Source organism: Canis lupus, chromosome 29, assembly GCF_048164855.1.
Source record: "Canis lupus baileyi chromosome 29, mCanLup2.hap1, whole genome shotgun sequence".
Classification (NCBI taxonomy): domain Eukaryota; kingdom Metazoa; phylum Chordata; class Mammalia; order Carnivora; family Canidae; genus Canis; species Canis lupus.
In genome coordinates, this window is record NC_132866.1 from 15,265,943 (window position 1) to 15,281,100 (window position 15,158).

At 34.7% G+C, this 15,158-nt stretch overlaps 1 protein-coding gene across 3 annotated transcripts in view; it reads right to left on the minus strand.

Moving 5' to 3' along the window:
* Positions 1 to 15,158, minus strand: part of ATRNL1 (attractin like 1) — a 784,866-nt gene that overhangs the window by 604,678 nt on the left and 165,030 nt on the right. For all 3 annotated transcript variants that reach the window (XM_072805187.1, XM_072805188.1, XM_072805189.1), the window contains exons 16-18: positions 13,549 to 13,762; positions 10,846 to 11,034; positions 824 to 1,042 (exon numbers count right to left, since the gene is read on the minus strand). In XM_072805187.1, the coding sequence (XP_072661288.1) occupies positions 824 to 1,042; positions 10,846 to 11,034; positions 13,549 to 13,762 (622 nt within the window). The remainder of the gene's footprint in view (positions 1 to 823; positions 1,043 to 10,845; positions 11,035 to 13,548; positions 13,763 to 15,158) is intronic.

Sequence of the window (15,158 nt, forward strand, 5' to 3'; positions counted from 1 at the left end):
TGCTTTCTAGGTTCACCTCCCTAATAAACTATTTCACCCAAGTCCTTGTGTCAGGCTTGGGATTATTTGACCCAAGTCCTTGTGTCAGGCTATTACCTGTTCTAGAATACTCTCCCTGGGTATCCCTATGATTCACTCTCTCATCTACATGAGGTGTTTACTGCTACTTCTCAATGAACTCTTCTCTCACCACCCATTTCAAATTGCAAGCCGTGCCCTCTTATTTATTTAACAGCACTTTATCCAATAGCACTTAACTTCACCTATATATGTGTGTATAATTAATTTTGTTAATTTCAATTAGAATTTAGGCTTCATGAATGCAGTGATTTTAGTGTAATTTGTTAACTGTTGTATCTCTAACACTTAAAACACTCCTTGGCACATAGTAGGCACTCAATAAAAATATACTGAATAAATTAATTTTTTCAGAAGGTTGGTTTTATTCAATATAAGAACAGATTTCCTATTAAAAAAAAAAAACCTGAAAACTATTAACCTTCAAAACTGAATGGCATTCAAAATGAAGCCAGCTGATTCCATCATAAATATTATTTAAAACATTCCCACAGTTAGCATGAAGTCTAACTGGATTTTCTGAATTGCCTTTGAATTCTAAGGTATTATAATCATATAAACTATAAAAGACTATAGGATGAGATTATTCTTAGCAATTCAAATGAAGCCAAATATAATAACTGTATGCCATGCATTTGGTTAGCCTATTTAATGATTCCAAATAGAATGACACCTACACAATAGAGATGGATATAGGGAAGAATTTTTTTCATCTGTGAAATTATTTTCATTATATCTTTATTACCTGGGCACTGGATAAAGGACCACTCATAGTTCTTTTCTTTAGGACAAAGACTGGTATCAAGAACCATCTCATTATTGTGCATCCCAACAAGCTTCATTGGTCCTCGTGAAGATCCTTCAATGCAGTGTCCTCTTCCTGTATTACTAGGATCATTGCACCAGCCACATCCAGGCTGTTCCAAACAATGTCCACAGGTTCTCAAGCCAGAGCAATTTTGAGCTGCATGACAGGAACATTAACAAAATACGTTATATGACTTTATTTTTTTTTATATGACTTTATATTCAAATAGAATTGTAAGCTAATGGAAAAATAATACTATTCAAAAAAAGACTATAAAAAGTTGTCTATAGTTAATATAAACATTTTTTGTAATAATATCTAAGAGCTAGCAATTACTTAAAGTGAATAAAATGTACATCATGAGCAAAGAGATTTTCACTTAAAGGTGAAAAAGGATATAGTAACCATGACATGGAGAAAAATGAAGTAAGCATTTAAAGGGTCCTGGGAACTTTGCCTGTTTTTAGCACCTTTTGGAAGTTGATCCAGGGACCTACAGACCACACTGACTCTTGTCCATGATTTAGAGCCATGTAGCTGCTCTTGTTGTGCCTAGTGAGGGCCTTCATGAAAAAACTCTGCATCTGCCTGTGAACATCCACTGTAATTGCTGCCTGCCCATCCCATGAGACAGCTTAGCCCCATGTGTACTGCCTTTCATTGACAATACTCTGCCCAAGGATCTAAGATACCAGCATTGGCTATCATGTGCTGAGTAAACTCAGTTTCACCCAAAGAACCAAACTGAATGGGAATATGGGCACCAGATCACTATGTCAACCAAGCAACCAGCAAAAGCTCTGACACTCAGGGCTGCAGAATATCCCTCCAAGACTCACACACTATAGCTCAACCTTTTTGTTTAATTGATCTATAATCTATGAGCTTCAACAAAGCTTATGAATACTGTGATGCCTTTTACAAGAATGAACATGTTACAGTTTGTCATTATATTTACTACAGTTGCTATGTGATGTTTTAAATTTTAAATTCATAATTAGAGTATCCTATATTAGGCTGAAACTTCCTTTAATTACTTTTACTGATATTTTGCTAGAAAAGGCACTCTTTGTCTTGGAAATTGTTTATCCATAGACGATAGTGACAGAGGTATAAGACATGAATAATGTTTTAGCCACATGCTAGAAAAAACCTAGAGGGAGAAAAAACTGTAATTCTGGCAGACTGAATTTCATTGTTATGGAGGCAATAACTTAATTGCCACTCGGTGTTTTAATATACTGAAAACAGAAATGTTTCTCAGATTGCTGCCAACAGGAATGGCACAAGCTTCTCAGTGAACATCAAGAACTCACTATAGTGAACTGTGCAGAGATAATAGAGTATTGGATTAAAGAATTAATCAATTATAACATGATTTGTTATGAAGAATTTTTTTGTATGCTAAGAATTTAAGAGATAAGATTGAAGAAAGTGGAAAATGAGTGCTCTCCTATATTTCCTTAATAATAATTTAAAAAGAAAAAATAATTTAAAAAGGAAGAACACTCTGAATCATTGAATACAACTGACTAATGTTATTTCTGTAGATAAATAATTCATTGACATGAACATATTTGCTTTTGGAATATATATTTCTTCAGCAGTACAGTGTTAAAAGATCCTAGATAACTGAATGTTTCATATATTACCATACTCTGTTTAGCCTTCAGGCTTTGAAACAGTTCTCACATATATGATTGTAGCTACCCCACAGTACTGTTGACTGGATTATCCTAATTGTCTTCAAAACTACGGGTTGCTACAAAATCAATAGAAAACAATGGAAAATATCAAATTAGGTATGTTATCTTAACATTGCAATTATTTATTATCATGTGATGATTTGAAGTATATCTTTATTTTATTAGGTCTCACCCAGAATAAATATAGTTTTATATTTATAGTCTATGGATATCTCCCAGGAAAGTAAATTTTATTTTAGGACTATCTTTTTAAGAAAATATAACCAATAAAATGTCTTGAAGAACCATTACATACAAAGTAAATCTAAACTATTCTCAAGTACAACATTCCTGTTAATGCTTTCCAAACTGCTTGGGAAATCTTAGATGAAAGAATGCTGGGTTTATTGCACTGGCTGAATGGCAAACTATGAATCTTCTAGTTCTCTTTATCTATTTGATTTTAGGTTTTAACAAAAAATTATAAAATGTCATTTTCAGAATGATATTTTATTTCTCAGATTTTATTTTACATATGAAACTATTATATAAAGTAATGTTGGTTTTCCTTTTGCTCAAGAGCAGAAAGCAACAGGCACTGCTTAAAGATTAAAAGAAAATGTATTATTTAGTATTTAATAATGATTCAAAACTTGACAGATTCTGTTTTTTAGACAATACAGGAAAGCTTTTGTAGGCTATGCCATTTTTTTCTGTTATGAATAGTATAGAGACTGTATAAACTATAAGTACCTAAAGCAATCACTTTTATTTATTTTTGGGTTTTTTAAAAATTAAGTTGTAAAATATTCAATATGGTTATTGAAATGTGTAAGAATTTGAAAAATCAGTCTGTAAGAAATTATGTCATCAGATGATTACTGGAGACTTCTGGTTTCTGATCCAGCACCTTAGGAATTCAGAAGTTACCATTCCATCCTAACAAAAAGTTAAAAAGTAGCACAAAATGAAAAGTCAACAACTCTTCTGAGCTCTGTCAGAGAAGTGAGGTCACAGGGCAAATCACTGCCTGTTAAGACTGGCAAGAGGGAGGATACAGAGAATCAATATACCAAATTTGAAGCCTCTGGAGGAGCCAGTGTCTAGGGAAGAAACCCTAAACTGTGGCTGCTCAACAGCTGGAAGTTCAGTGTGGACGACTCTGAGAGCTGAAATTCCCAGAAGGACCCAGTCACCAGGGGCACTCCCACACTTTTGTGAGTTTTACCTCCAGAACTCTACAAAGTCCTCACAATGCACATCAAAGAAAAAACTTCTTGTGCTTCCAGCACAGGAACACAAAAATGAACCATTCTGAAACATGCCAGAGCATTCTGTTCTTCTTAACAAGCACTGGAAAAACTATTTAACAGAGCCTAAACAGCTGAGGTTTTCTCAGAGCCTACCTGACCTGTTAAAGGGAAATACCCAATTCTAGCCTGCTCTGGCCTTCCACGTGGGAAGAAGAAACATACAATTCTAGCTCCCTTCAGCTATCCAGTACCACCTGAGAGAGGGGGAGAAAGCTGAGAAGCTCTAGTGAAGTTCACAGCATGAAGTAGAAGTTCACCAAAAGACTGAGACTTAATCAATCAGTTACAGACCACTTCTGCTCCTTCCACACCCTACCACTACGTTAAGTAAAGGCCTACTGACAGCAGTCTCTCTTATCTATAAATAAAACCTGGCTATCAAGAAAAAAAAATTACAAGGCATGCCAAGAGGCAAAAAACACAATGTGAAGAGACAGAGCAAGCATCAGACCAGATATGGCAAGAATATTAGAATTATCAATCCATGAATTTAACTTTTAAAAAGATTTTATTTGGGATCCCTGGGTGGCTCAGCGGTTTGGTGCCTGCCTTCAGCCCAGGGCGTGATCCTGGAGTCCCGGGATCGAGTTCTACGTGAGGCTCCCTGTTTGGAGCGTGCTTCTCCCTCTGCCTGTGTGTCTGCCTCTGCCTCTCTCTCTCTGTCTCTCATGAATAAATAAATAAAATAATAAAAGCAGGCTGATGTGGGACTTTGATCCCAAGACCCCAGGATCACAACCTGAGCCAAAGGCTCAACAGCTGAGCCACCCGGGTGCCCCCAGACCTGGAATTTAAATCAGCTATGATTAATATGCTAAAGGTCCTAATGGTAACATGCAAGAACAGATGAACATTTGTAAGCAAAACTAGAAAACTCCCAGAAGAAAGCATATAAGATCTAGATGACCTTGAGTTCGGTGATGATGTTTTAGCTATGAACCAAAGGCACAATCCATGAAAGAAAAAAAACTGATAAACTAGACTTCGTTAAAACTCAAATTTAAAATTTCTGCTCTGCAAAGACACTGTCAAGAGAATGAAAATGAAAGCCATATACTGTAAAAAAATATTTAGGAAAGACTCACCTGATGAAGGACTGTTTCTAAAATACACAAAGAACACATAACTCAATAAGAAAACAAACAACCCAATTTTTAAAACATGCAAAACACCTAAACAGATATCTCAGCAAAGAAGACATACAGAGACAAGTATGAAAAGATACTCCACATCACATGTCACTAGAGAACTGCAAATTAAAACAATGAGATAAAAAAATAAATAAATAAAAAATAAAACAATGAGATACCCCTATTAAAATGCCAAAATCCCAAAACTGACAATATCAAATGGTGGTATGTAAGAATGCAAAGTAACAGAAACATTCATTGCTCATGGGACTGTAAAATATGGCCACTTTTAAAGACAGTTTGGAGGTTTCTTAGAAAACTAAACATAGTTTTACCATAAAATCTATCAATAACATTCCTTGATATTTACCCAAATGAACTGAAAATTTATGTCTGCCCAATAACCTGCACATAGATTTTTACTGCAGCTTTATTCATAACTGCCAAAACTTGCCAAAAGCAGCAAGATTTCTTTTAGTACGTGAGTAGATAAATTGTGGTACAACCAGACAATGTAATGTCATTCAGCTCTAAAAATAAATAAGCTCCCAAGCCATGAAAAGACATGAAGGAAACTTAAATACATATTACCAAGTGAAAGAAACCAATCTGAGAAGCTACATATTATATGATTCCAACTATATGATATTCTGGAAAAGGCAAAACCATATAGACAGTAAAAATATTAGTGATTGCCAAGAGTTAGGAGAAAAAGAAGGATGAATAGGTGGAGCTCAGAAGAATTTTAGGCAGAGAAACCACTATGTATGATACTATAATGATGGATGCGTGCCATTATATATTTGTCAAACTCTACAGAATGTATCATACCAAGAGTGAACCCTAATGTAAACTACAGACTTTGTGCTATAATGATGTCAATGTAGATTCATCTGGGTAGCAAATGTACCACTCTGGCATGGGATGTTGACAGGGCAGGGGTAGATTGTGCATATGTAGGGGCAAAGGATATATAGGAACTCTGCATCTTCCTCTCAAAATTGCTATGAACCTAAAGCTACTCTAAAAATTAAATTTTATTCAATTTTAAAACGATTACCTTCCCTAACTGCCAAGAGAAAAAGATGTTTAAATTGAACATGTACATAGACCTGCAAAATACTGAAAGAAATACAGATTTGTGAGACGTGTACTGTATTCTCACATTTCCTATTATTTCATTTTTACTGCATCAACTTAATTGCATTTTTATATTTGAACTTTTATATATTAGGAACTAAGTCTTCTATTATTGTTCTAAATTATCCTTTTGAAATTCATTTTCACAAAGAGAATAACCAATATTTTAAGTAAAAGTGTCAATTTTTAATAATTGCAGTTATTAAAAAAGCTTTCCCAGAAAACATTACATAAAATTTGTCTTAAGATATATTTCTTTTCTTCAATTTGTGGATTTTAAGTACTAATATCACAATATTATAACTGAAAAACTCTTGGGATTATTATAAAATCCATATTTGTGTTTCATTAGCAAAGAAAAGTTTCCTTCAAGTTCCATTTACTTGGCAATCTCAAATGATTGCTGAAACAACTTTCTAAAAAGCAACATAAAATATATACCATTGCTAATAAAGCTTTATTTATAATTCTAAGAATGTTTTTAAAGAGTTACTACTGTTAAATGTTTAGGGAAGGACCAGACACATATAGCAGAAATGATCATATAAATCCATTACGTATAATTAATGCTAACAAGATATAAAGTTAAAGGCAAAAGTATGACAAAAAACATTGCCCGAAAGGTGATGTCCATTAAACAATAACACTCAGCTACTTTTTAGCACTCATATTTTGAGCAAGGATGCCACCTTTATTACTAGTCCTTATTTTATGTTCTGACATTCCTTATTGCTCATTAAAAGCATGTTGGTTAAAAACAGGGAAGAATGACGTAACAGAGAAGGAGTTTGTTTCTCACAAGACGTAGATCACCGCTAGGTGAATACTACTTCCAGAAAACACAAGGTCTCCTTGAAGCAAAGTCCAATGGCCCTCTTCCCCACAAGGATGTAAAGGACATATAATTTAAAGGGCTATGGGACAAAAATAACTGTTATTGGCTATTATCAGCACAAATAAGGTATAGACAGCCACCAAAAAGGCAAATGTGGTAACAGACATAAACAGTGAAACAAGAGGCTTACAGAAAAGAAAAATCCATCAGACTAGACTAACTGCTCGAGAACAAATGGTTGAAGTAGAAAACAAAACTCTTAAGACATCAAAAATCAAGACAGTAACAAAAGAAAAGCGTCAAAAACAAAAAACATAAAAGCAGAACTTAACAACTGATCCACACAACCCTAGCAGACAGACCTACCAGCAGTACATATCCTAATTTAGTTCATCAGTGGTGACGATGCACTTCGTACCAGTGTTTAATGTTTCATTTACCTTCTCAAAAAAAATATGGTTACAGTTTTTATAGTGGAAATACAGGTTACAGTTTTTATAGTGGAAATACAGGTTCTCAGCACTTTAAAATAGATTAAAAGTCCACAAATAAGCAACCATAAAGAAGAAAAATATGAATTGTAACAAACAGATGGAAAATACAAGTGAATTTAAGACATTGAGATTTACTTTGAAATTCCAACCACTACTTTAAGATTTCTAAAAACAATATATGGAAGAAAACAATCTAAGCATTAAAGACCATTTTTAGCAAGTAAAGAAATTACTCTTCAGATTCAAAGAGCCAATGAGAATCCATTTTTTAAAAGCCAACTCAATTACTGGAAAATTAAATTGAAATAAGTTACAAAATTTGGAATGCCAAGGATAAAGAGGAAAAAAATCTTAAAATCTTTTATTTCTTAAAGAATTTCTTTTAAATGGTTCCCCACAAAGGAATGAAAATCAAAGTCACATGAGAATTCTCACTCATAGCATCAAATGCTACAGGGTCTGAGGAAAGAATTACTTAGAACTCCCACATCCAGCCACTTTATCATTCACATGAACATAAAAAAATACACTTTAGACATATACAAATTAAATGTTTACTAACCACAAATTTATTTGAAAGAATTACTGAAGACTATTATCCAAATGTGAATAAATGAGAAGGAAGATATGGAATACATGAAAGATTTGTGAGCAGTAAAAACGACTTAGATTTAACTCTAAATAACTTTTAGAAAGTTCTTAAGCGTATAAGAGCTTAGAGACTTTACATGCTTCTTTTTCCCTGCCTTTTACCCTTCTACCCTATAATACCCACAGAGAAGTTCATAAAGAAAGATGTGAGATTAATAAATTACTGTACAGAAATGCTCTGTGCCTGCACCCAGCCTGGAGATAGAACAGTGCCTCCCTTGTGCCCCTGTCCTAGTCAGCATCCCAATCTTTTCTCAGCAGTATCCACTATCTGTCATTTATATTAACTTTTGCCTCACTCCACAGTTTTGCCACCTAAATATTCATTCCTAAACAAGAGAGGTTAGTCTTGCCTGTTTTTGAACTTTATCTAAATGGAATCACACAGTATGTCATCCTTTGTGTCTGACTTCTTTTACCAAACATTAATGTTTGTGGAAAGACAAATATGACTATGAAGATATAAGAAGAAGAGTCTGAGTACTCTCTCAATTGCCCCCAAATCTCCAGCACTGGTATGGGCAGCTGACACCTAATAAGATGTTTTCTGTGGGAGTGAGACCATTTTATGCTTGCAACAACCACAATGCCATGCACTGAATGAGGTACATCACCATTCCCTATCAAAGTTCCTAAAAAAGGATAGCAACAAGGAGCTCAATGCCTAATACACCCAGCCATGCCCATCCCAGAAACACCCCACCACTTGATGCCAAGATCCTGAGAAAACAAGTACATACAATAGCCATATCCTAGAACTTCTAGCCTGCATTGTGGCACTTATTTGCTCTTCATTCAACATTGGTGCCTGATATGGAGCAAATATGGGTTTGGCTGGGTTGGTAGACTATGGAGGTATCTTTGGGAGTGATGTAAGCTCTGGAAAGGCCAATGAGTCTCCACCTGCACTGTCTTAAGCAGCTAGCTACCTCTAAATGAGAAGGTCACTCATCCAAGAAAGAAGGGCTTATAACTGGGTGGCCATGTTGTCTGTGGGCCACTAGATCCAGGGGCAAGCCTCAAAACAGAAGATTCACCACCAAAAGGTATCTCAGACTTAGGGAGCCCCTCTTAAAAGCAGCAGCTCTTCCTTCCTCTTAGAGTATAAACAAGAGAGCTCAGAAGAAGGATAGAAGGAAGAACAGATGGGCAAGTAATGCATGTTACTGCTAGGATACTTATCCATACTTTATAATAGTTATGTCAATAGTGGCTACTCCTATGTAAGGAAGCCAACAGGCTGATAAGTCCAAAAGAAACTTTAAAAAGTTGTAGGAACAAGTTGTGTTATGGGCCAAACTCCCAGGAAACCTGCAAGTGCCTGTTTGTAGGAGGGAAAGAAACAGAGGGAAGCCAGTAGACTGATGCAAAAACCTGAAATGGACATACAAGAGTTGTAAAAATAGAGTGAGAGAAGACATGATAGGGTAATTGTTAGAATAAAAAAAATAGAATAGGGATGACAAGACCCCCTGAAAAGTATTCCCTTATAAAGATTAAAACTTCCCCTTCCCTATTCCATTGAACACCCTTCAACTACAACATATTCCTGAGTTTAACCCACAAGGGGCTTCAAGTGGCTGCTGTTTTGTCTCCTTTCATGGCACTGTCACTGCAGCTCCTTTGGGATCTGACACCCATTAATCAGATTCACTAATTGTAAACCCAGCTTATTGCAGGTAAAAGTCCTGGGAAGAAAAACAAAACTAAAGAAACCTAAGGACTCCCGTTAAGCTTTGCAGACATTCGGGTGCTGGGAAGTGTGGTAATGAAGAGGAACAAAATATTCCTCTCATTTCATCTGTGCCTATTTGGATTTAGCAAGTGAGTAGATGTTTTACTTTGTCTAAATAAAGGATTTCTGGATGAACATACACTTGAATTCCAATTTTATCTAAGGTGATTCTGTAGCTAACTGTGGTTGTAGAATGGTGACCCTAGGCACCTGCAGAGTATATCCCCCAAAAGAATGTAAAGTATAGATCAGTCACAGGAGGGACAGACCCCAATTAGTGTGGCATGAATGAATTGATTCAACATTGAAAAGCAGATAGTAGGAGCAATGGAAGTAAATAATCCTTCCATCCTTCTTATTATAAATCTGAACAGACCAACTAATTCATGCCCCTGTTGGAAAGGCATTTTTTTTTTAATGAGGCCCAATGTCAGAGGATAGATTATGGAAAGAAACTCTACGTTCTGCTAGCACAAAGCTAGCTGAGACCCGCAGCTTCTACATTTTCCCAAGCCAAAAAAAAAAGCTGCATGTGGCCTCAAAATCCTACAAGGACACCAGGTGCTATCAGTAGTGTTATGCAAGTCTTTAAAAATATCAGTCATGTAAGACATGGGAATGGGAACAGTGCTAGAACAAAGGACACTGAAGAAGCAAAGGACACAACAAAGCAGTATGTGTCCCTTGCAGTAATAAGCACTTTCTTGAAATGTTACACTATTTGCAATATATACTCAGAGTTGGGGAGAGCACAAATGTGGCAAAATGTGTGACTTTGTGTGTGTGTAGGGTAAAATAATTAGTAAAATTCAAAATAATGGTATAAATCTGGGGCTTATACTATTAATAGGTTTTAAAACTAGCTACAAGTTTTTCCCATCTTAAAAACTTCTTCAAATGTTTAATACCTCCTTCCACCACAGAAAACTGATTTATGATGCCTTTAAATGAAAAGTCACTCTAGATAAATACTTACGAGAGCAGGTGGCAGTTTGCCACTCCAGACACTGTCCATACGGAAAAGAGATAATGTAAGCATTAGAGTCAACGCATCGTCTGGTACTACTGCACCACATACACTCCATGCCGTTGCTTGTACAGTTGGAGCAGGATGTCCTTAGAGAACATGGCTTTTTGCATGGCCTGGCATTTTGATTTGGACTAACTGGAATAAATCAACAAACATAATTATTTTATTTGTTAACTGTATTTTAACACAGGTATATGGGTTTCATTCCTTTTGCTATTTAGGGAATGTTTCAAGTAAGCCAAGTATGGGATAGAAATTATTGCAAAAAATACATAAGAAGGTAAATGAAAATGAAGATATCAATACTTCTTGAATTTATTATCAAATTTGAAAATTATAATTCTTTGGAGAATTTTAATCCTTTAACAAAGTACATAAAGTTACATAACTTAAAAACTTGTAAGTAGAAATGTAGCCCATGACATAGTTTTCTATCTTTGGATAAATACTACAGACACTATCATTATTTACTTTCCTGCCACAAATTTTTCCATAAACATTCCATACCTTATCAAAACAAATGCCCTGTCAGTAAACACGTCTCTGATATAAACAAACAATAAAAATAAAACAATATGCTATAAAATCTTTACCTGAAATAGAATACCACTCCCATTAGGATAATTTTTTTTTTTAATATTAGCAAGAAGAGGTGCCTGGGTGGCTCAGTCTGCCTTTGCCACTCCCCCTACTTGTGTTCTCTCTCTCGCTTACTCTCTCTCTCTCAAATAAATAAATAAATAAAATCTTTTTAAAAACATAAAATACTAGCATGGATGTGAAGAAATTGGAACCTTGACATTGCTAGTAGGAATGTAAAATGGTACAACTTCCATGGCAAACAGTATGACAATTCCTCAAAAAATTAAACATAGAATTACCTATGTGAAGAAATTGGAACCTTGACATTGCTAGTAGGAATGTAAAATGGTACAACTTCCATGGCAAACAGTATGACAATTCCTCAAAAAATTAAACATAGAATTACCATATGATACAACAATTCCACTTCTGGCTATATACCCAAAAGATGTGAAACTGGAACTGGAAAATATATTTGTATACCCTTGTTCATAGCATCATTACTCACAATAGCCAATAAGTAAAAGCAACTCAAATAAATACACACTTATTGATGAATGGATAAACAAAATGTTGTAGGTGTATATAAAATGGATAATTATTCAGGCTAAAAATGGAAGGAAATTCTAACATATGCTACCATAGGGATGAACCTTGAAGACATTATGTTAAAGGAAATAAGCCAGCTAGGGATCCCTGGGTGGCGCAGCGGTTTGGCGCCTGCCTTTGGCCCAGGGCACGATCCTGGAGACCCAGGATCGAATCCACGTTGGGCTCCCGGTGCATGGAGCCTGCTTCTCCCTCTGCCTGTGTCTCTGTCTCTCTCTCTCTCTCTCTGTGACTATCATAAATAAATAAAAAAATTTATAAAAAAAAAAAAAAAAAGCCAGCCATAAAAGTTCATATACCTTATGATTCCATCTATATGAGGTACCTAGATTAGTCAAACTCAGAGACAAAGTAGAAGGTGGTTGTTGTCAGGGGCTGGAGGAGTGAGTTCTGGAGAGTTATTACTTAATGAGTATGGAATTTGGGAAGATGAGAAAGTTCTAGAGATATATAGTGTTGATTGATTCACAATAATGTTGATGCACTTAGTAACACTGAACTCTACATTTTAAAATGGTTAAAATGGTAAATTTTATATTATGTATATTTTACACAATAAAAAATATTTAAAAAGAGAAAATTCAGTGTTCCTTTCTTACTTAACAAAAATCCATTTCAAGTCAAATACCATATGATTGCACTTAGATGTGGAATTTAAGAAACAAAACAAAACAAAACAAGAGAGAGGGATACAAATAAAAAAAAAGACTTTCAACTATAGAGTACAAACTGATGGTGACCAAAGGGGAAGGGGGCAGGGTAGGATGTGTGAAACAGGTGATGGGATTAAGGAGGGCACTTGTCTTGATGAGCATCAGGTGTTGTTTGGAAGACTTGTACCTATCTGTACACCTGAAACAAATATTACACTGTATGATAACTAAATAAAAACTTAAAAAAAAAACAATATCCACTTCTAACATTTTATACTGGCTAATAAAACCAAATAAAAAATTGCAACGGGTACGGGTTGGGGTTTGAATGCCATGTCCAATATAAAAATAGTAAAGGTCAATCACCACAAAATGACATATGATGCAAAAAAATAAAAATAAAATAAAACCCAGAAAAGTTTCTTTTTACTTTGCCGAATTAAATAGATCTCTATGATAGGAAAAGAATTCTAAATTAGTTGTTAATCTTAAAAATAAATCTTTCTTCCACACACTGTTATTATAAAAGTAAAAGATGTTAACAAAATTAAGAATAGATTCAACCAAGAAATAAAGATCATATTAAAGAATAAAATTTTCCTATTTTCATAAGTTAATGCTGAGGTCACTAAGAGTAAGTGGGAAAAGTGGATAAACTAAAATTTACCAAAATATCAGGAAATCAACATCATAAAAAGATAGTGAAAGTTACTTCAGGCACAGAGACTCTCACAAGTGGAAGGGGGTGGTAGGAAGAGAAGTTGGAAACAGAATATTTTTAAAGAATTACTAGTTTACTACTTACCAACGGGTTTTTCACAGACAAGGCCATCTGCCATAGATGTACAAGGATTAGCTTTTAGGCCTGCCACTGCAGCCTTTTCTAGATATGCACAGAATCCAGAATCATTTGGTTCACCAGGAAGCCACTGCAGTGTTGTGTTTGTAAAAGGAGACATGTCTTCCCATCCCCAGTAGGATATATTGATCTTGCGTAAGCCTACCCACGGTGATACTTTCTGCAAACAGCAAAAGGAGCATTAAAAAAAGTTAGATATAAAAATACTGTCATATTCCTTAGCAAATAGTTCATTATCATTAAAAATGACATTTAAAAACATATAGAACTGGCTTTCTAATGACTTCTTGGACCAAGGATAATTAACAATTCCAGCACATTTTGGAGAATGATATAGAACAGAACACGATTTTCCAAACACAGACTCTGCACTCAAGCTACATGACTGGGGTCAGTTATTTAGTCCTTGTGAACTTCAGTTTCCTCTTCTACAAAATAAGGTTATAAATATCTGATATAAATACCTACCTTATGAGGCAAGATTATGAAAAAATTAACATATTGCTGCTGCTGCTGTTGCTCTGTTACTGCTACTATTGTTACCAGTTTAATCAGTTCTGGAGATAAGAATCTACAGCTAAGTTGCCATTACATGCACTGTGAGAGAACAGGAAACAAACTCAACAAACTGTATATAGGGGTGAGTGAAGACTTCATAACATGATCACGAAGGACCAAGAAGAATAACTGCTAGTTCAGACTTGTCTAGTACATCAGAACTTTCATGCAATTTTAGATAAAGTTATGTCATCTACTTCCACATTATGATAAAATCTGACTCCTTTGCCTAAAATTTAATAGATTGCTAAATACCATAGAACTAAATATTCTTAGTGCTCTCATTAATATTTCAAAAAGAAGCTTGAAAAGAAAATATCTTCTATAGATCTTATTTTTAATCATTAATCAATTTTAAAATGTGTTTATTCATATGATAATTTTAAAATGATATATTTTTGGTCCAAGCTACTCTCTTTACAAAATTCTGTTAGATTATAAACAACTCTATCTTTTTATTTTCTTATTTCTGCTTTAGAACTACATGGGGGGTTTTTTAATTTTTTTTTCTAACTTCCTTCAGTGATAATTGACAAAATTGTATATATTTAAGGTACACAATTTGATGTTTTAGTACACGCAAACAACATGAAATGATCACTACAATCAAGCTAATTAGCTTACCCATCACCTCACACAGTTACCTTTTTATTTGTGGTGAAACATTTAAGATCTAGTCTCTTAAATTTCAAGTATACAATACAGTATTATTAACTAGAGTAACCACGCTATACATTAAATCTCTAGAACTTATTTATCCTGTATAATTGAAACTTTGTGCCTTTTGTCCTACATCTCCACATTTCCCTCATCCCTTGCCCTGGCAACCACCACCATTCTACTATCTTCTTTTATGAAGTTTGACTTTTTTAGATTTCACATATAATTACAATCAATGTAGTATTTTTCTCTCTGCATCTGGCATAGTTCACCTAGCATAATGTCCTCTAGGTTTATGCATGTTGTTGCAAATGGCAAGATTTCTTGCTTTTGTAAGG